This window comes from Gadus morhua, chromosome 1, assembly GCF_902167405.1.
Source record: "Gadus morhua chromosome 1, gadMor3.0, whole genome shotgun sequence".
Lineage (NCBI taxonomy): Eukaryota > Metazoa > Chordata > Actinopteri > Gadiformes > Gadidae > Gadus > Gadus morhua.
This window is the reverse complement of record NC_044048.1, coordinates 16,037,068-16,059,670: the sequence shown is the minus strand read 5'-3', so window position 1 is coordinate 16,059,670 and position 22,603 is coordinate 16,037,068. Positions and strand designations below refer to the sequence as shown.

Below are 22,603 nucleotides of genomic sequence, written 5' to 3'. Positions count from 1 at the left end.
ATTCCAAAAAATGTATAAAACCATACACACTAATAATAGTAATAAAGTTCCTCAAATACAATATGTATCCACGACACCCTGTAAATACATAATAAGAGAGCATTTAAACGGTCACATAGTGTCCGTATGCCAAACAAGAAGTTCTGGGTCATGAAAGTGGCGAGGGGTTTCTTGTTCCAGAAGCAAAAAATACGAAAGCACGACAAGCCTCATACCCAATGTTTTACACTCCTCAGAGGCTTCTGATACTGATTAGTGCCGAGCTGAGGTGTTTAGCTCACCCACAGAGCCTGGCAGCCCCCAGGATTAAAGCTGTGATATCAACTGTAGGACTTTATCATTGTTTTTATGCGACTTACACCTCCCAAGCCCTGCTGTTTTTATGCGTGTATCGACGAGGAAAACCATGTGTTCTGGCACAGGTGGGTGCGCGTGTGTATGTGAGGACACTCAAGCACATTGTGCTCCAGTTTCTATCTGTAGTGGCAGCCCAGCAGTCGCCGTGGTAACTCATCATTAGGTGATTAATAAGGCCATGAAGAGGCTGCAGTTTAATCAGGCCTGGTGTTGTGGTGTGCTCAAGTTGATGACAAGAGCAGCTGCCCTGTCACTTGGTGTCTGCTCACGAGATGGCAGGCCCTGCCGCTGTGGAGCGCCATTGTCAAACACGCCTCAGTGTGTGTGTGTATGTGTGTGTGTGTGTATGTGTGTGCGCACAACTGACTGACTGCCGTGAGCCCTTTCTTCCATTTTCCTTCGGCCCTCCCTACATATTTCACTGTCATCAAATATTTGCACATCTACTTGCAGACATGCTGAATAATTTTCATTTAAAAATCTCTCGAACTCTCTCTCTTTCTACTCTCCCCCCCCCCTCCCCCCTCCCCCAACTCTCCTGGGCCGCTATCACAGCCATGGTAACACGAGTGCTGATTGCCAGGTCTAGCCCCTCTGGGAGCTCTAATAGCTATTTCTAGTTAATCTGTAGTAGGGGGAGGAAAAAAAGCAAACACTGGCAACTAAGTGTGACAGCTTCTTTGTGGATCTCCTGTGTAGTGCCTCTTCCCTCTATGCCATGTTTATGGAGACTGCCATCGTGTTTAGAGAAAGTGGTAGCTGGCCACTTTTGAGGGAATGATATTTGTGGAAAATGGCAGCTATCATTGTGAGCATGAGACTATATCCATAGCCTTTGATTTGATATACTCCCCCATACGATATTCCTACGATATATGCTAATCCCAACAGATCACACAATACCAACAAACGTCTGCATGTTTTAATGTTCTGGTCAATACACTGGACAAGCGGTTTTACTGTTGCAGCGGTTAGGATTGATTTTACTCTGAAGAACAGTGTCATCCCTTTTTAAAATGGAGAGTCTTCAATTCTTACGATGTAGTTAAATGTAAAGAATCATTACATGTTATCTTACGCCCATTATCACATATATAATATATAACAGCCCAGAACCTGGTGAACTGTAAATGTCTGCAGAGATTCCAGTGCGACTCCCAATAGGCCTAGCTTGGCTAGTGGTTGGCGAGCCATATTTACCATGTTGACTGTCTGTGGTTGGCTTACAACCACTAAACTTCAGTGTAATGCGGTCCCACCCGTGACTATGTTTAAATGAATTCCGTAAGCCCATGCAATATCTATTAAAACTAATTTAATCTCAGTTCAATCACAACACATGCAAGGAATGACAAGGAGCCATGTCTTAATCACATTGTTTGTGAAAATCGATACCGCAATATTTTGAATTGCCGTATCTCTACTCCCTCTTGGTGCCCTTTCTCTTTCTCTGTTTTTCTGTCTTTCTCTTTATGTGTATATCTATCTGGCTCTCTTTCTGGCAGCTTGCCAGTGGATTGCTGTATTCTCCCCTTCAGAGCTGTCACTTCACATTAGCATGCTGATGACTGTCAGCCAGGGCACAGGGCTGGGGTGAGCGCTGTCCAGCCAACCAGATCACACGCGCAGACACATAAATGCATACACACAAACACGCACTCAGACACACACTTGCACACAAGCAAAACACACAGATGAGTCAAATTGCGCCGTGTCCTGTGACAGCTGCTTACCAGAGAGGCTTTCTGGATAGCTAGATGGATAGATAGCTATTTAGCTCTACTGTCAGGCTTTAGAGGTGGGCGATATAGATGGAGGAGGCGCAAAAGCCTTTCGACACGCTAGGTTTGAAGAGTCCCACTTTCTTTTAAGTCGTGTATCTTCTGCCAAAGCAAATAGCAGCCCCCTCTCAAGATTCCCGCCCTCAAGGTTATTGTGTGACAAATAAATGCAGCACCCCTCCCATCCCCCCTCTGCGTTTCTCATGTTCTCAAGCTCCTTTTCACTGGCGATTGGTAAGACTAAGCAGAACTGGCTGGCCTAGGAGGCTTGAAGGTTGGCTTCTTTTGATAGAGTGGCTCAGTGCTCCCCAGAGTATACACGCCTTTGGAGGGGAGAGCCAACAATTACTGTAAGGTGAAGAAGAGACGGCACAGCTCATCGCCTGACTTCCAGCAGCTAATCTCCCTACTCCCCCCTGCCGCCCCCCCCCCCCCTATCCGCAACAGTTTCCCTAGCCACTAAATATGACCTTTATATTACTTGCTACTATATTGCTTGCAAGGAAATGTAGCCCTGCTCTCAAAATCAATTATCTTGATGGTTATTGAACACTGACACTAATTGTGCTCCATCCTTCTCTTCATATCTGTCCACCTCTGCAGCTTTTCCGGAACACTGGGGTTGTTGGTGTGGCCAAATTTTCCCTGGATTTGACTTTTAAATTCAGAAGACTGAAGCCCAGGCTCACAGTCTACCTTTCACGGAGGCCCAGCCGTGAGAGGACAGAGGAAGGCACGTGGCGGATCATGACGTCCGACAAAGACAAGGAGCGAGAGAAGGAGCGAGACAGGGACCGGGACCGTGACAAGCGCGAGGCCGGCGGCGGCGGAGGCGGCGGCGGCGGAGGCGGCGGCAAGTCGCGGAGACACGACGGCGACCGCGGCGAGGGCGAGAGCTCACGGCCGCGACGCAGCTGCACATTGGAAGGTGGCGCAAAAAACTACGCCGAGAGCGACCACAGCGAGGACGAGGACAACGAAAACGGGATCAACGGGGCCGGCAGCGGCACAGCGGAGGACGGGGGCAAGAAGGGCAAAAAGAAGACGCCCAAGAAGAAGTCCCGGTACGAGCGCACCGAGAACGGCGAGATCACGTCCTTCATCACCGAAGACGACGTTGTTTACAGACCCGGCGGTGAGTCCCAGCTACAGCTACCAGATAGCACAGTAGCTAGAAATGGCAGCCTGTCCAGGGATGCAACTTGTTTGAGTTTCTGCTTTATATGTCAGGTTGTAATAATTCTAACACACGCTCATTTATTTTTTTCGGCCAGTCGAAATATGGCAAACATTTGCTTTCTTATTTTGTTGGATGATTCAAATCTGACGGTTTACTGCTCAGTGTTTCCTAGATACAATTCCACGGGTTTTGAAAGTGTAGCTCTCCAACAGCTTAACTCCCCGAGGTCTAAGTCGCAGACATCACACAATCAATTCAAAGTGGGCTTCCATCGTCCTTATCTAGGACTAAGTCAATCGAGCAAAGAGGTTCTCGGTTAGATGATGGCGATTGTGCGCCATGATACAGGCGGGATGGGGTGTAAACGCTAGCTTTCAGATGGACACTAGGCTATGTGGCTTTGTTGTTTTGTGTTTGCATGTGGTTATCTCTGACATTTCTCTCGCTCTTGCCCTCTCTCCTGCTCTCTCCCTCTCCCCCTCCCCCTCCCCCTCCCTCCCTCCAGATTAGTGCTAGTTCTCCTAAATCATTGCTCCCACAGCTTTCCATTTATCTAGCAGCCATGGAAAGGTCAAGTAGTGGAGGATGGCTGGAAGGAGTGGTTTGTTGTACATAACTTACAGTATTTATTGGGGAACATTATAGCCAGTGTGTTCAGTTATCTTATTCTAGGGCTATCTACTCCCACCTGCTCACATATATAAATAAACTACGTATGAATGCACACCACCTAACCTGCTACCAGCAGACTTGGGCTATAACCACACTGATACGTTTTCATTGTAAGCAGTATTTATAAAATGAAAGCAACCGTTTTGCACCATTTCAGAAATAATCTCAGTCCTGGAAACGCATATCATGTGACCATTCACATTCACTGGGCATGCGCGTCAACAGGAAGCAGAATGTCCTCTCTGCGGTTGGTTCCTTAGGTGCCAAAAGTACTACAGAGGAAGAACAGCAATGGAGAAACCATCATCCACTTTTACATTTACCACTGGCAGGCGTGGTTGATGTTGTTTGGGCTTCTTCCGGTAAATGGTCAGATGGTAGGGCTGTGATAAATCAGGAAAGGACACGTTGTTACTGAATCAGGAAGCCAACACGGGTGTTGCAGCCCATCCACTCTAAAACGCAATCCCAGGGTTTTCAAACCAAACCGGGCTCAGCAGCGTTTTCAAAAAACTCTGTTATAGGGGATCTAAAACACGGGAGTAGTGTGGAGGCAAAGCGTTAACGTAGCAAAGTAATGCGTTATAAAAATGTGTTGGTGTGGATGTGGTCTTATCTTGCCGGGTAAATTATCTCTGAGTTTGTGCGCAATTGGAGGTCCAAAGGCGAAGGCAGGCACATTAAACCAAATCCTCGATTCTTCTTTATTCCCTTAGACGCTCCCTGACATGCACTCTCTCTGCATTTCATCTTTAATAGCAAGAGCTCTGCCACTTTGTTCTACACTCGACCTTGCAGAGAGAGAGAGAGAGAGAGAGAGAGAGAGAGAGAGAGAGAGAGAGAGAGAGAGAGAGAGAGAGAGAGAGAGAGAGAGAGAGAGAGAGAGAGAGAGAGAGAGAGAGAGAGAGAGAGAGAGAGAGAGAGAGAGAGAGAGAGAGAGAGAGAGAGAGAGAGAGAGAGATTTAGAGTGGGGGGGGGGAAGGGGTTTTACAGAGGGAGAGAATGAAGGGATCTTGGGCAATGGGTTAACCGAAGCAGCCAGCTAGTCTGATGAAATGCTCCTACAGCACATAAACAAAGTGGACCATGGAGGGATCATGCCCCCTGCAGAATATTTACATTTTCACCTCCTAATGAATGGCACAGCCTGCCACCGAGCCAGTGGGAAATATTTACTTCTCCTACAATTATTCTGACAAGAGCTGGACTCGGGCCCAAGTGGAGTCCCTATCTGTTCCCTTCCCGCTGCGGTCTGTACCACCGTGACGGTTTGGATTAGAGAACAGGTCAGCAGTGTGTTTTGTGGTGGTCTGCCATCAGACCACTAAGTCCACCATAGTTTGTCGTTTACCTCCTATTGTCAACATGAAAGATCCTCCACCAAGTCACTGACCTACCGCTGTCTCATCTGCCTGTGGTTCAAATGATCATCCGGCTGTGTTTGTATGCTTATCTGATTGTGTCTCTATGCAGAAGTGTGTGCGGTACTCACACAGTCCACGTGCACAGTGCATGTTTTTCTTTTTTCCTTATCCCGCCTGGTTATTGCAATCAGATTTGATGTGCACGGCTTAAACAGGCATAAAGCCTGCAATGGATTATGCCTAGCTAAATTTGAAATCCCTTTATACCCTCCTAGTGACACACAATATGTACAACTGACCACCCGTTGAGAGGGATTTGTGTGGAGAAGGAGAAGACAGCCGGTCTGATCTAGAGAAGACAAGGAAAAGGAAGGGAAAGAAAAAAAACAGACCATAACACCTTTTTAATTGCCTTGGCTTCATTTAGTGCCTGACAAATGTATACGTCAAGGACACTACAGTGATAGGCAGGAAGTTAGCATTGACACCCACTGCACCAACAAGAGTCCCGTCTTCCTCCCACCCACCCATCTCTCTTCCTGCTTAGTCTCTCTATTCCTAGAAGATGGGGAGGAGGGCGGCTTAGAGCAAATCGATTGGACTGGATGGGTCGGAGGGAGAAGTGCAGCAAACCAATAGGACGGGGGCGGGGGGCTGTGACTGATTCTAGCTGTGCTGCTGTTTTTCTTTAAGTTGCCATGTGTCTGTGAAGGTGGTCAGGAGAGAGGGTTTCGGGCCATTTGTATTGCTGGCTGCCAGTCCACGCAGCCTGTAGCGGGGCAAGCGGACCCGGCCGATCGATCACTGTCTTGGGACTGAGTATTCAGAGTAACCCCACACCCCAGCCGCCCCATCCCCAGGCTAGGCTAGACACATCCAGAGGTCTGGTTGCATTCTACAGCCCCCCAGTTTATAGATTCCTTCTCAGGAGATTATACACACTGCCTTGGTTGGATCAATAGACACCCCAGAAGCGTTGGGACACGCAAACACGCACACACACACCTTCGGTCTCAGAACATAAGCAGTACATGCATAGTAAGTACCTTTATTCCAAGGTCCGGGCGGTCACCGCGTTTCTCAGTATAGTTACGCACAACAGTGGAAGATTGGGTTTCTATAAGTGTGTATCCCTTACGTTTGAGTTTCTTGGACACGTATAGTGAATGTAAAAAGACAAAATAATGTATGTGTATACACGTCAATATATACAATAAGTCAATTCGAACGTAACGACAAAGTAAATGACAAAGACTGATAAACCAAGATTAAGTGTATCATGGAACTTGAGTTGGTGTGTTGGTGCTTTACATTGGTACTACAGAGAGAGATTGATGCATTTAAAAGGTTAATATAAAAACATGTCATGGAGAGGGAGGTAAAGCGAGACAGAGGCAGTGAAGCAGACAGCAATCGATGAGGTGAGAATGGACTCTGTAATGAGTGTGCAGAATTTGACCGCGGATGGCCTGCAGGACGTTGCATTTCCTCATCTGATGCTGAAAATACATGGTCTGCAGGGCCTTCTTCCTGTTATGGTGTATGTACTCCACAGTGTGTGTACTAACAAACACATGCTCAAAGGCCATCCGAGATGTGTGCACACACACTCCAGCTCTCCAGCTGTGGACCTTTTCCGTCACGCAGCGAACGCTAACCCTCCGCCGCGGCGTGGCTGTCCTTTAGCGCTGCAGGCAGGTAGCTGCCGCAGCTCGTCTCCCCCTTCCTGTCTGACTTACTGGCTCACTGGAAGAGTTAGTCATGGAGGGGGGAGACGGAAACCACCTGCCTGCAGTCCCTGACACGTCCTCCAGCTTCCCCTCCATGTTCTCTAGAGACATTGCTCCCCCAACCAAGTCCTTGTGGACCTGCGCTGTACAATAGTAGGGATGAAAAGATAAAGGAGATGTTTGACATAAGTCTGTACTCGACAGAAAGTGGACGTTTTAGCCTGGTTGCAAGGGATGCTAATGTCATTTTTATAGGGTGAGTCTGGTGACTATAATGTCGATATAGAATGATAGAAAGAAAGACAGACCACTGCAGGCATTGTAAGTAGCTCTAGCTTTGGCCATAGAAGACCATGTGTTATTTTAACATGCAATTAACCCCCCCACCACCCCTCCCCACCCCCTGGTCACCTAGCAGTGGAACCTGTCAATCTGCTGTCCCCAGCCAACGTCCACGCGACAAGGCACGGCCCCTGTGAGCCGTGTTGCATGGAAGTAGTAGCCCACACTGAGAAGCTGCTGCCCTTCACTAACCCAACAGATCTATTTTTAAAGAAGTCCCCGCTCCACTCTGTCATCCCTCTCTTCCCTGCCAAAGACTGATAAAAAATATCCCCTCGCTCTGTTATTTTCTCTCTCTCTCTCTCTCTCTCTCTCTCTCTCTCTCTCTCTCTCTCTCTCTCTCTCTCTCTCTCCTTTTGTGAGGTGAAATCCCACCACCTGCCGACTGCTAAATGAGAAAGTGTGGGCCAGCGGAGAGAGGGGCGCTGGGGAAGTGGGCTGGTTGGGGTGGCGAAGTGGGAGCGGGGTGGGTTGTAACTTGTCAAAGGGCCTCTGTTCTCTGCCAGGAGCCCAGTCAGCTGTAGGGCTGCCCTGGCGCGGTGAGTGCAAGGCATTTCCCCCGCTCTCCAACCAGAATAAAGAGGGAGCGGTCAAGCGGTCAGGTGGATGTTTAAAGTAAGAGCAGAGAGCAGGGTTAGCTCTGCTTCTGGCCTGTGGGGATAGTTTGGCCTGGGCGCCGTGTTGAAGGACTCCCATGCTCACGCCATGAAGAGCCCTGCCCGGCGAGGAGAGGCATGGTTACACAGTGGGAACCGTGTGGTTGTTGGCTGGATAATTTATAATGCACAATACAAGCATGCTCTTTCTATGTCCCTCCATGTTTCTCTCTATTCTCTTTGGCCCCTACGCCCCTGTGGTTCCATTATTGCATTCCTGCCGTTCTTTAATTTTAGGATTTAGACCCGAGGGGGGGCGGGCGGCCTGAACCCCCCCACACTGTGGTGTGTGTGTGTGTGTGTGTGTGTGTGTGCGTGTGTGTGTGTGTGTGTGCATGTGCGTACGTAAGGGTGCACAGGATCTGCAGGCTTTTGCATTGCCCCTTTTTAAACAATGCAGGTGCATCCTGCCTCATGGCTAACCCTCGGAGCCCAGCTTAGGCTAATGCTCCTTTCCATTTAATAAGCCAGTCATGCATGTTGAATACACTCCTATTCCCAATGTTTTGCTGAGCGAAGACCAAAACACACGCTCCACATTTATTCCCCCCCGGTTGCCGTTTACAAAACACTGGCTCTATGCTCGTATTCCGTTCATCATGGCTCCCTTTTATTTCTTTTAACATTACTTTGCTCATAAAAGTAAAGCAAGGCCAAAATTCCCCAAGACCCCCCTCCTCCACACACCCCCATTTCATGCTGCAGTAAACTAAACAGCAACCTATTGTTTTGACGGTGGAGCAAAGGGAGGAGGCAGGAGATGGAGGACGAGGCGGTAGAGCGGGGGCCCTCGTGTGCAGAGGATAGGTGTGTTTTTGATTAGACATGCTCACTAGCCGGAGCAGAATGGCTTGCTGAACAATGAGCAGGGAGGAGGAAAGTGTGTGTATGAGGAAGGGGGGAGGGGGGTGGTGTAAATGGGATACTAGCCACCTCCTCCTCAATGAATATTCAGGCCAGTAAACTTAAGCCGTGACAATGTAATTGGAGGAACAATGGCTTAACGGAGGATATGGTTTCATTGGGACGCTCACGCTGCTGGAGCCATGCGGTGATGTGTTCCGTATTTTTTCAAGGCTAAACCATCAAGCTATGAAGCTGTTCATTTCTGCAGTGGGGAGCTGGGGAATCTTTTGATCCTGGGCTGCAGGTGAAAGACTGGTGGTACATGCTGAGCAGGGGGGGGAAACAGCAGTGGAATATTTGACTGCCAAAGGGGGGGGGGGGAATAAACAGCCCTCTTACAAAAGCCCCCCAGCTCCACTACCCGCCGTCTATATAAATCCTGTCAGCGCACACTTCAGTCCTATACCAAACACCCCAACCCCCAACACACACACACACACACACACACACGCTCGCGTACACATACACGCATACACACAAACCCACCAACCACAGTGCTGTTCCTCCTGAACCCCCCCCCCCCCCCCCCCAACCCCCCATTCCTACTTCCATTCTCCAGTTGAGCGAGGAGACCCACTTCCCAGTGCACAAAATGGCTGGAATGTTTAACAAGCCTGGTGGACCCTGGGGGGTGGCGGTGCTGCCTCGCAAGCCCCCCTCCCCCTTTCCCCTCACCCCTAGAACACACACAGTTCTCATGGCTCCATTTTGGGTTTGAGTTTGGAACTGCTCATCTTTTCAGCCGTGGAGCTCACACCCATTATCCAGTTGAGTTTGGAAGTCATTTGAGGGGAAGGGCCTTGAGGTAGCAGACTTTTTTTTTTTTTGGATGAATTCTGGATGAATTCAAAATGTAATGGGTGTGTATATAGAGAAAAATAAATGGGGATGTTAGGGGAACAGACTCTTGCCGGCTGTGAATGATTTAAACTGGATTGCTGTATGTTCTTGCACCTCCTAATCCCCCCCCCCCCCATCCTCCCCCACCCCTTTCCTCTGGTTCCTGTCGGCGGTGGGCTCTTTGTGTGCGTTGTATCTGGTTGGTCCGCAGGGGGATCTGGCCCCTCTAAATGAAAGCGCAGGCGAGGTGAAGGGAGACTAAACCCTAATTCTCCCAATTTGATTCCTCTGAAACAAGTCATCTCATCTCATTCAGATTAGACGCTTTTGTTCTCGGAGACCTCCATCCCCCTCCCCCACTTCTTTCTCTCTCTCCCTCTCCCTCTCGCTCTCCCCCCCAGGGGGATGTGTAGGATGGGTGAAGGAAGGGAGGGAGGAAGGGGGAATAGTGGAGAGAACAGTGGGGGTAGAAGGGGTTCAGTGAGAGATGGAGGGGGTGGGGGGGACGCATGCGTCACTCAGACGAACAGCATTGGGCGATAAACCCCACCCTTCCCTTACAATACATCATTCAACCCATAGCAGATAACCCACCCTGGAGTAATACACACACGCACGCACACATGCACAAGCACACGTACACACACATGAATACACTACACACCTCACACAGACATTAACACGTAGACATTCTCCAAATGGTATCCGTGTTGTCAAAGCTATTTAATGTCTTTTCTTCCTACCAACCGCACACGGCAAGATAAACCACAGCCAGATCGATAGCTCTGTTGACACAAACAAATAAATACTGCATGATGCCAGAGCCGGGCCTGTTTGAAAGGTAGCCAGCAAGTTCTTTGTTAGGGATACCACGGCCCAGACCCTGATCCTGCCCTCTTGCAGTGAGAACCAGCCTCTCCTATAGGCATTGGCTTATTTAATAGCTAACGTTAAGCAAACTCAGCCTCAAGAGAGAGACAGGCTGCTAGATGTTAGCCGGTGTGTGTGTGTGTGTGTGTGTGTGTGTGTGTGTGTGTGTGTGTGAGAGTTTGTTTGTGTGTGTGTGAGCTGCGTTCCAGCTGCTAAGCTGCCCAGTCGTTTATGACAGCCAGGTCTGGGCTGAAGAGCTGACCCAGCCAGCCCTTCAATGACATGGCACCACCTAAAATAGGTTTCAGCCCCCAAACCGGCTGCTGTTGGAATTGGAGCAGCGACAGAACAGAGCCCTAAGTCTGTGTGATCTATTTTTCGTTTGTGTGTGTTTCACTCACTTTCCAGTTTCACAAGCAACAACTATGGAAGCATATATGTAGCAAAATTCAAATGGCAATGCAATTTGCAATTTGCAATTCAATAAGTAATTACGTTATGCAATTGACAATGCATTATGCAATTTCATAATGTAATTTGTAAATACGTTATTCAAAGTGAATTTTAATATGCAAAGTGACAATGCAATCCTCAATTAAATTTGCAAAAGTTATAACAAAAAAATACAATAAAATGTTGTCAAATTCTTTGAGTTCCTTTATTCAAATTGAAAAGCTAAAGCGTCCCCGTGATTGCAATCCACTTCGCCACGCTCCGTGTGTTGCGATATTCAAATGACATTTCAATCCGCAAAACGAACGCTTTGCAAAAGATTTGGCAAAACGGAATCCAAAGAGGAATCCAAAGAGGAATCCAAAGAGGAATCCAAAAAGTCAATATGCAAAGTGGCAAACGCATCAGCCAATCAGCGTCTGGGCGGGAACTACGTCACTTTCTATTGTCTCCAAGGGTATCTGTTTTATGTGTGGGGGGAGGGAGTTCCAGAGCCTGGGTGCTGAAAAGTTGAATGACCGGGCACCCATTCGTAATGGGTCGTGATGTGGGGATACATATAGTAGTCCAGAGGTTGAGCGGAGGGAGCGGGAGGGAGTGTATTCTTGGAGGAGGTCGCAGAGGTAACTGGGGGCTAGGTTGTTGAGAGCTTTGTAGGTGAGGAGTGGGTGGAGACGGTGGGTCTCCCGACCCTATGTTTCGCACCCAGTGCCTGTAGCACTTCGGAAATCTTTGTGTTTACCACACTGTCAAAACGTACAAGTGAGGATAAGTCGTCTATCCTATCTCCCAGAACATGCACTCTATCTACTGCATCTGTGTCTTCAACACGATTGTTCTCCACATCATCGGCCAAACTTCGGAGCGTATCAATAATCTCCATTGGTGACCATGGACCTGACACATACGAACTAGAAGTGAACAAGGAAATTACGAGCAAGTGACGTAGTTCCCGCCCAGACGCTGATTGGCTGATACGTTTGCCACTTTGCATATTGACTTTTTGGATTCCTCTTTGGATTCCGTTTTGGATTCCTCTTTGGATTCCCTCTTTGGATTCCGTTTTGGATTCCGTTTTGCGGATTGAAATGTCATTTGAATATCGCGACACACGGAGCGTGGCGAAGTGGATTGCAATCACGGGGACGCTATAGCTTTTCAATTTGTATAAAGGAACTCAAAGAATTTGACAAAATTTTATTCTATTTGTATTGTTATAACTTTTGCAAATTTAATTGAGGATTGCATTGTCACTTTGCATGTTAAAATACACTTTGAATAACGTATTTACAAATAACATTATTAAATTGCATATTGAATTGTCAAATGCATAATGTAATTCCAAATTGCATTGCCATTTGAATTTTGCTACACATATGCTTCCATAAACAACAGTGTGCAGTCTATTCTGTAAACTGAAACCTGTTATTATTATTATTATCATTAGTACCTCTATTATAGTTTACTATACTATGCTAGGTTAAGAATAAACCCTTAGCCTAATACCCAACACACACACACAAAACATCCCCTTATTCTCCTTCTGGTCTGTTCAACAGAAGTGGTAGTCAGTGTTTTTGTCCTTTACACCGTGATGTTTTTGTTAAGGAGATGGGAGTTCACGACCCGATTATACCACCAGTCGCATTCAATTTAACTGCACAGCTGGCCCAGGACCCCTCACACACACACACACACACACACACACACACACACACACACACACACACACACACACACACACACACACACACACACACACACACACACACACACACACACACACACACACACAAAGTGCATTCAGGACTCGTGGTAAACTGTCAAGGGTTATGTAATTTGGCAGCATTATGGGAAGTGGAACAAGAGCAGAGGGGACAGGGCCGCTATTAATGGCTTTTTTCCTTTTTAGTTCAAATCCTATAAATTTGTTGCCAAGGTTAGTCTGACGAGCTGTTGGGACCTACGCAGCAGAGTTAAAGGAAGTTGCTCTTGGTTGTGGAGGGCTGAAGCTCGTCCTGCTATCTGACACTCTGTGGTGTACAAATGGAGTGGAACAATAACATAATTCCCCTTGGGTGTAATGTTTGATTTGGAAAGGCAACCTTGTAGCGCTCCAAAAGTCCTTAATCCTATTACCCGCATTCCAATTGAATTTGACTCAAGAGGGGAAAAAATGTATTTTCAGCAGAGGTAACGCAAACTACCATATTACCCACTCGCATCTCTTCACAGCCCTGCACAGAGAACATACAAATCCCATGGGAAGTGTGAATATCATCTTTCAATGCATTGCTTTCATGCCTAATGTCTTTCTTTTTTTTTTTCTCTTCCAGATTGTGTGTATATTGAGAGTCGACGGTCCAACACTCCCTACTTTATATGTAGCATTCAGGACTTTAAGCTGGTGAGTACTGGTTTCTTTATTTTCTTTCTGTTTCACTGCATCTCCATGTCCTTTCTCTAGTCAATGGTTCACTCGGCTCCTCTGATCCGCCCACCAGCAGTGCTTCAGCCGTTGACTGTGTAAACAGATATGCCGTGACGAGGAGCCGACACAAGGCATGCTGGGAAATGCTGAATTACAATCCATTGTAATAATGTGGATGGTTTTATTTGCCATTTTCTATTCCCTAGCCATGGCCTATTTGAAGTGGAGGGGAAGGCTGTTAGACTCTTGAGAATCTTTCTTGAACATAAACCAGGCTCAAACTGCTTGTTAATAGAAATAAACGTGTTTCTTCAAGCAATTCATTGATTTAATCAAGGTGTTCATCACCATTTTACTTAAAATAAATAAAAATCCCTATCCCGCCTCGATCAAATGATCTATTTTGCTGTACAAATAAGTAAACAAACATGGTTAGCCTTTGAATCTTGGGGCGAATGATGCATAGGGCATCTCAGGGCTCTTTGGCCAGTCTATCTCTCCCACTCGCTCTCGCTTCCTCTCTCGCTCTCTCGCTCTCGCTCTTTTGCTCCCTGAAATCAAACTGGGGCTGGAAATGGAATCTGCAGCCCTCAGAGGAAGTGGGAGCTGTTAGTAGGCTGGTAAAGAGGGAGTGTGAGGAGGCTCGCTGCAGTGAAGCGCTGCCTGTCTATTAACAGCTCCATTGTCTGATGTGAGGGCAGGAGGTTGGGTGGCGGCCCGGGCCAGGCCCCAGGGGACCTCAGTAATGGCTGCCAACAGCTAGGGTGATGATGGGAGGTCAGCGGAGGGGCCACAAGCACCCCTTCTAATAAAGGGCGGAGCATTGTGTTTTATGTATGTGTGTGTGTGTGTTTACGGGGAGTAAGTGGGTTCTGTGCTGATGTGTCTATGTGCGGTAGGTTGTATACAGTTTTTTTTAGGTAAGATGTAGCCATGATGGAGGGTAAAGGAGTCGGGCCTCACAGCTGTGGGGCTTTAATGAAATTGGTGCTGGATATTGCTGATGATGGCAGGAACCCCATATTTTTCCCTCGCTGACAGACTCATGCACACACACATGAACACGCACAACTGCACCTTGATTAAGAGCGTCAGGAGAGGTCTTGGGCCGACCAAGGTAATTGTCTAGGGAGAGAGAAAGAACACCGGCTCCATTAGCTGACCTTCCTCCTTCACATTCTCTCTCTCTCGCTCTCGCTCTCGGTCTTGCTCTCTCTTTTTCACTTGCTCTATTTTCCCTTCATCTCTTCTTGCATTCCCCCTCTTGTGCTGGTTCTCCCCCCTCCTCTCTCCTCTCTCCCCATCCATCTGTAATTAATGAACAACCATCTGCATGCCGCTGTGTGTGTTTGAACAGACTGTACCCTTGTATCCCTCTGTTAAAACAACAAAGCCTGCTGGCTCACGTGGAAAAAAATAAAAACGGCATTAGAGTACTTCAGATGTATAGCGTTTTAGGGCAGTAGAACTACAAAAGGCTAATGCTACGCCAGTAACTCGGCAAGCCTCGTAATCTCTTATTTACTAGACCACATGAATATCCCCTCCGTTGGACTGCTGATTCTGTCTGTGATAAGTCTGGCCGGACTAAACCGCTGTCTAGCCAGTCAACCCGGAGACTACCCAGTCTTCCTCGCTCGTAATTGGAACAAAATACATCTGCCCTCGGGACGGGATGAAACCTACTCTGCTTCGTCCCCAACTACGCCTTCTTTGTCCAGCATACAGTCTCCTTTTCTCTGCATTCCTTGGCAGGAAAAGGTGTTGTTTGTACATAGTTGGATAGATAGTTGTTTGATTGGTGAAACACGCACACACACACACGCACACAGAGAACGTTATTGACAGCATGGATATTGTTTTATGCAGCAATGGGGGTGGGGAACCAAACAACCTTTTCTATATAATCCCCACCACACACACTCCATTCCCCCCTCCCAATCCCACAACGCCACATTATGTTCTCCAGAGCGGTCATACTCGTCTTACGGCTCTATCAAATGACCTATGTCAATTAGGCTTGTGCAAAAATCCTCTGAATGTACCGGTCAATTTCCCGAGTAAATGATTGAAGCCAGACGTTCTGTTATTTTTTCAATGTGATCACCAAGTCCAACTGCTAACTCTGTTTCTGAAAACCCAGACATCCTCGCTTGTTTGAAAAAAATAATCCATCCGTTACATTATTGGGGTCAACCTGGATTTGGCAGACCGTCCATTTCATTGTTTTCCTCACCACTGACACCCACTGGGACTCGGGTGACATATTGATTTGGCCATATGGTCCTCCCGTGTTGCATGGCTGGCACATAAAATGTCTGCTGGGAAACAAAGGTGACCAGCGGGAGGCCATTTTAACTGCCAGAGGTAGTGAGCAAAACCTGAGGCTAGGCTAACGCTAATAAAAAAAGAAAATGTGGAAATTGGCAGGAAGGCGGTTTGAGTTTGGCCCCTCCATTAGCTTTAATGCTCTGCCATGCTAATGTTCAGTTCATTAGGCGCAGGGATAGTGGCTTACAATAACCCTATGATGTGAGCGATCCGCACAATTAAGTGGCCGGCGTGGTGAGATAATGCTCCTTCTGTGGGAAGTACATCATCATAGACATCATCGTTATCGATGCATTTAAGTTACTCTGGGTTTGGCCCCGCCCATAAGCTAGCTAGGTCCCTCTACCTCCCCCTCCCAGCAAAACATTATCAAGCGCCATCCCCCCCTGTTCAATGGCGGTACCTCACCTCACCAAGCTGCACCCATACATCACAGCATCTCCTCACCAAACACTTGCTTTAGTTTGCATCTGCTGCTGTGACCGTCTAATCAGTTTACATCTTGTTGATGAGAGGAATATTATTGCTGAAGCCAAGTATGGGTGTGACTGTACTATGCATACACATACACAAACACACACACACACACACACACATACACGCATACATAGTTACATACATTTTCACGTACACACACAAACGCATTTTGTTTTGTAATATATTCACATTTAGCCTGCGATGTGTGACTGTTCCCTTAGGTTGAACACAAACATCTCTGTGTGGTCTGACAGCATGTGAGAGAGGGAGAGAGCGTGAGAGAGGGAGGGAGAGAGGAGATTAATGCGTGTCGGCTAGCTAACATGATATGTCATTGAATCAATCGGCAGTACTATCTGCCTATTGGTCCGCTGTCAGGTACAATCTATCCTCCTCCCCCACCCCCATCTCTGGTCTCACTTCCCTCCCTCTCCTCCCGGCTTCCATCTATTGTAACACTTCATGCCCACCTATCTCTCCTTTGATCCGCTTGTCACTCCTTTTTTTTTTTTTGCGATCTCAACCATGTTTTAGTCATCGTGTCAATGTTTTCAACACACATACACACACCACCACCCTCTCCCCTCTGCTTGAGGCTTAACTCATTTGCTGTTATTGGCCAACTCAGCTGTGCTCCCCCACCACCCCTCTCCCCCTCCCTCCCCATCCCTCCCTCCCTCCCTCCCTCCCTCCCAGTGCACACAGACTCTCCCTGCTCCTCCCATTGGATCCCACTACTCATGGACATTTAATTAGATGCCATGTACAATGCAATTATCGGCAGGAGCCCTACTCGTATGTCGCAGACCCGGCCGGCTTAGACGGATGAGGAATTTTCTTTGTCACATAAGCAGAACCCCCCCGATGCAGAGAGGAGCGACGGTGGGGGCAGGGGGTTAAAATATATACTCCACCGCATTTAGCCGTGGCGCTCATTGTCTTGCCATCAGTGTAAGAACACTCTCCCGGCCTGCACTCATCCCATGGTTGGCTGATCACTGTTTGCCCTGCTAGAACAGTGGAGGGGAGGTGGGTTCATCCGCAATGCTGGAGCCTTTTCACTTGCACACCCCCACGTTGTATTTAAAGGATTTCTGTGTGCCCCTACCTACGTATTATTGGAGGTCATTGTTGTAAATCATTCTGGTTAAATGGGAGAGTGAAGGAGCAGGTGGGAGTGGTGTGAGGGGAAATTAATTACCTTGATTCATTATGAAGGTGCGGTTTGCCTGCTCCACGCTCACTGACGGATGAGGGTTGAGCGGGCTGTCTTTATGTATTAACCGTTAAGGGATGTGCGTTGTCTTTTGTAAACCATCATGCCCATACAACGGAAGATGTCACAAAGGAAAATTACCAATATACTATTTTGCTGTAAATCAAGCTCTGCTGTCAGTTATTTAATATCGGTTGATCTATTTACGGTAGTTGCAGACTGTTTTGACATCTTTTCGAGTTCAATTTAGGTTTTTCATGCTTTTTTTATTCCAGTCTTTTATTCCTAGAGCAAGTGTTATCTCTGATTCCAATTTAAGTTTCAATTCTAGAGCAATTTGGTTTACCCAGCAATACTCATTCAATTAGATTTTCATCATGTTTGATACAATTTTATTTTAGTTTGGTTTTATTAAGGTTATTTAAATTGGTAACATCCACTGCATTTATCCATAAACATTGCGTGTTTTTCATTTAACAATAACACATGTCTTTGATGCATGTGTTCCTCACTGTGCATGCTATAATGTGAACCGTTCTATAACAGACTCATAATTCAGCCTTGCAGAATTATCTCACCACCTCCCCCTCATGTTTATCATACAAGCCACTTGCAAACAATAATTTATCCCCAGCCCATCAATTAAACGTGTTCGATAAAGATGCAAATATATGTGCATGAATACAAGAGCATGCATTTAGGGCTCTATGAACGGGATCCATAGCGACGGAAACCAGGCGGGGAGTCGGACTGACATCTAGATAATCAGGCGTCTTCTGTGAGCATGGCCACACATATCCAATCACCCATCTTTTTTTCTTCTTCTTCTGCATCGCCTTAAATTGGCAAGCGACGGAACCCTGCCGTCCCATCTGATCCTTCAGTAAATATCCCTCAGATATCCCCCTATCTCTAAAGCGCTGCACCGAGTAGCAGCAGCCCTGTGATGCATGGAGCGGTGACTTGATGAAAGCCCGGCTATTACACTGTAATGAATGGCCTCTGTGTTTCTTTTACCCAAAAGGCTCCTGTGTGTGTTCAGCCATTGAGGCGATGGCAGGCAGGCTGACGAGACAGGCATCGCTGTGCTCTAGTCGGTAGATCTAGTCGACTGTGTTTCCCCGCTCTTCCTATTCCCCCCATCTCCAAAGCCGCCCATCCCTTCCCTTTCTCCCTCCGTCAAACATTTTGAAATGCAATTATGGATCAGTGAGCACCGCCATCAGTCGCGCTTCTTGTTAATATTTATCGAGTGACGACGCTACCATCTCTCCACGGGGAAGGGGAGGTGGGCTGCAGTCATTAGGGGCAATATGGCACGTGTGAGTGAATGTTTGGCCATTATGTCACGAGTCTGCGTTCGTTTCCACATATAGTGAGAAGACAAAGAGATGGATGTGCATTTCATTCTTATTCTTATTTCTAATTAGTATCACTAAGATTTGATGTATTAATTGTATTCGGTCTCGGAAGTCTTGATTGTGTTTGTGCGCGTGTGTGCGCAGCCATCTTAAATGTCTGCTTGTCTTTCTGCTCTGTGCGAGGAAGCAGCCTTGACAAGGGCATCGTGGGATCTATAGACACTAGTCAGCCAAGCCTGTGGGGAGAGGGGAACATTCACTGGTCATTTTCGCTCCACAGCCTCGGCACAATAAATAAAAGCCCAGCAAACACGTCTGCAAATACAATATTCAAAACCTTAGTAAAACATCCTGGAAACCTTTTTTCTGTAATAAAAAAAGGTGTACATTGGCAAAAAAGGAAACATTCTTTTGTCTTACAATTATATATATTTTTATCGATTGGTTACCATTCTTTAATTTGACTAACCTTTAAATCACCTACTTGCTCTACAGTGTCATTACTGACTAGCTAATTTGAATTGAATATTCTTTTATACTACTTATGCAGCATCAGGCAGCCCCTCCCCCCTTCATCCACTTGAGGTTTCATTGAGGCAATTGTGGATGCTGGTCTGTGTAATGACAAATAATGACAGCTTCTTGCCTAGTGAGTTTCTGAACCCTCAGCTATGGGCAGAAGCCATTTCTAGGCAGGCAGTGTATTTGGACAGCCTAGTGTGCTAGTGGACACTATGTGAATTAAGCCAACCCCTGGTGTCTGCTGCTTAGCCGCCGTGCTAGCGTTACTGAACAAGCTACAGATCCATGTCTGCCTTTGGGGAGGCCAATGGAATTGATTGTCTGCATGAGCACAGGGATGAATAAATAAAGCAACACAAATGGAAAGGTTGAGATAACAACGCAGAACAGGCCAGACGAGCAGGGACTGCTATGCTTGGCTCTGCACAGCTCAGGTGAACTATCAGGCGAACCAAAAAGAGGGAGAGAGAGAGAGACACACACACACACACACACACACACACACACACACACACACACACACACACACACACACACACACACACACACTACTCGCCTTTCCCCCTGCCTTCGTCTTTCCACCTTTTTTGGGCAGATAACCAATTTTTTTTTGTCTCCCATTCACTGCCCTTATGCATTAACGGAAGGCTGCTATGGAAACTGGTTGTTTAGCCAATAGGATTATCCTTCTCTGTGGATAGCAGAAGAAAGAGGTGGGAAGTGGAGACAGGGAGGAATCAAGTGTGTGTGTGTGTGTGTGTGTGTGTGTGTGTGTGTGTGTGTGTGTGTGTGTGTGTGTGTGTGTGTGTGTGTGTGTGTGTGTGTGTGTGTGTGTGTGTGTGTGTGTGTGTGTGTGTGTGTGTGTGTGGTGATTACCTTCCCAGATCGAGAGGGTACAGCCCCAGGACAGAAGTGGGGGGGTTGGGCGGTTGAGGAGCCAGGCCAGCAGTTATAGAATTTTCATAAGATGCTCTAAAAGCTCAATCAATATCCAGCTCTTTGACCCATCACTGTTAAATTATTCAGAAGGAGAGGCCTTTTAGCTTCTCACCCCATGGAGATTTCCTTTGTCGAGTTAGCTTATACTAACTTCGCTGCTTTCTAGCTTACCAGTAACGTTCATGTTAATTTGTCCGATATTGTTTGTGGCAGAATCCCTTCTGGCCCCCAAATCTTAAGTGTTAATTTCATTCCATGTCACTTAGATGTTGAAATATTCAGTGGTGCCTCAGCCTCCGTAGTGACTTTTCTTTATTTTCTACCACATCACAAACTAAATTGTCTACTCTGATGTCTTCACTAACATCTGAGGCACCGTCCCTGTGCTTCGGCATCAAGCCTGTGTTTTATCTTGGCAACAGGGGAGCGAACAGACTTGGCTATCTTCTTTCTTTTGCAACAAGTCTCGACGCCACATCGGCGAAACTAAAGAAGCAATGAAAGGTAGAACCAGCATATTAACCATCGCCACACCTAAGCCGGCAGCTGTGTGTATCACACACAGCTTAATTACAAGTACCAGGTTTCCCCCAGCAGTAGCACACTCAAGATGTCCACTGGCTCCGGACGGGAGTAGAACACACATTTGGAGGGCGAATAGCCTTTTGTTGTAGCCCAGCCGCTCGTAGTAAATATTGTAAACTTTGGTTGTCTTCAACCACCGAGATAACTATCTGACGTGGCTCAGGCAGGAATCATCTTCACAGAGGAGTTCATGTTTTGTTTAATTCACGTAACGTTTATTCCCGTTTATTCACATTATCCAATTGCGTTGTATTGAAATTGTCGCAAGTAACATGACGTTAACTTGCTAGCTCACCATTAGATGAGTGGACTACCCCTACAGCTGTAGATAATGTGATGTGGGTAGCCCAGCGCTGTAATCTGTGGTAACTAAAAATAAATGTTCAAGCATTTTGAACGTTGTAATTGAATAAAGTTACAGTACACATCACAGTGCTTCCCATAGCATTAGAATCTGCGGTGGTCACGAATGGTGGGGGCTCCTTTTGTTCAGATTTCAAGATGTTGGATATTCCTCAGGTATTCACGCTCTGAATTACAACGATGTGACGAGTGAAACCAAAGACACCATCACCGCTATGAGTCCCGTGTGTCTATTTGTAAAGACTTGCCCAGGAGACAGTCGGGCAGCAGCACTTCTCTATGTAGAGCCATCAATATTTTATGTTAAAAAATGACCTGCCCAAGTAAAGTCTGTGTAGGAAACACTTTTATATGATCCTTTCACTATTGGCTATGAATGTTGGAGGAAAATCTCTTGTCGTTGTCTTTGAGCCAACCTGACACTTCAAACATTTGCATGGATCGGTCAACTTTAATTGGAATGGCCCCTGCCTGACACATGCTGCTTATTTTCCATCAAGTCAATTTTATTTGTACAGCCCTTAATCACAGTAACAGTCTCAAAGGGCTTTACAGGCCATATATTTATGTCAACCCCTAACCCTCCCCTCAAAGGGCAAGATAAAGCTCCATTAATTAACAAGGAAGAAAGCTTGAGAAAGAAAACTGCATGGGGGATCCCTCCTTCTAGCAATGGTATGGAGTGCAATGGGTGCATTATTGGCACACAGTATTATTACAAGCAAACTTCTTAAAAACAACATTAATTATTTTTATAATTAAGATTTTGAATTAAGTATTCTCCTTGGTGATCAACGTTGAGCGAGCTGCTAGCCGTCAGGGCTGTCCAGCTCCCCTGATTATAAAAGGCAGACTATTCAACGGATAGGATGCTCAAACAGAGAACGCTACCGTTTCCTGTTGATTACTGCTGCATCTCTGCATCCGCTGTGGATAACAAAAGAAAGCATAGGGTCGAACCAGACACCAAGTTTATAGCCCCAGGAACTTTGGGAGATAGAAGAGCCCCTCAAAACGTTTGCCGTCCCCACCTTCCCTTCCTCACCCTTCCCATATATAGTCCGCCATTTTGCCCAAGTCAGGTAAGATCAGGTCCTACCCTACCTCTACCCGACTTTTATTAGTTGTTGTTTATTATTGTCCTTGCCTTTACCACTGGTTCTTAGTTTGACTCTGGGTAATTCCACCTTCTCCAAAGTGACATTCAAATAAAACAAAGTAGTGTGA

At 46.7% G+C, this 22,603-nt stretch overlaps 1 protein-coding gene across 1 annotated transcript in view; it reads left to right on the top strand.

Annotated features, from left to right (window-relative positions):
* rerea (arginine-glutamic acid dipeptide (RE) repeats a) overlaps positions 1-22,603 on the top strand; it is a 92,526-nt gene that overhangs the window by 16,030 nt on the left and 53,893 nt on the right. The window contains 2 exon segments of the mRNA XM_030370048.1: positions 2,742-3,273; positions 13,488-13,558. Coding sequence (XP_030225908.1) covers positions 2,886-3,273; positions 13,488-13,558 — 459 coding nt within the window. The 5' untranslated portion in view covers positions 2,742-2,885.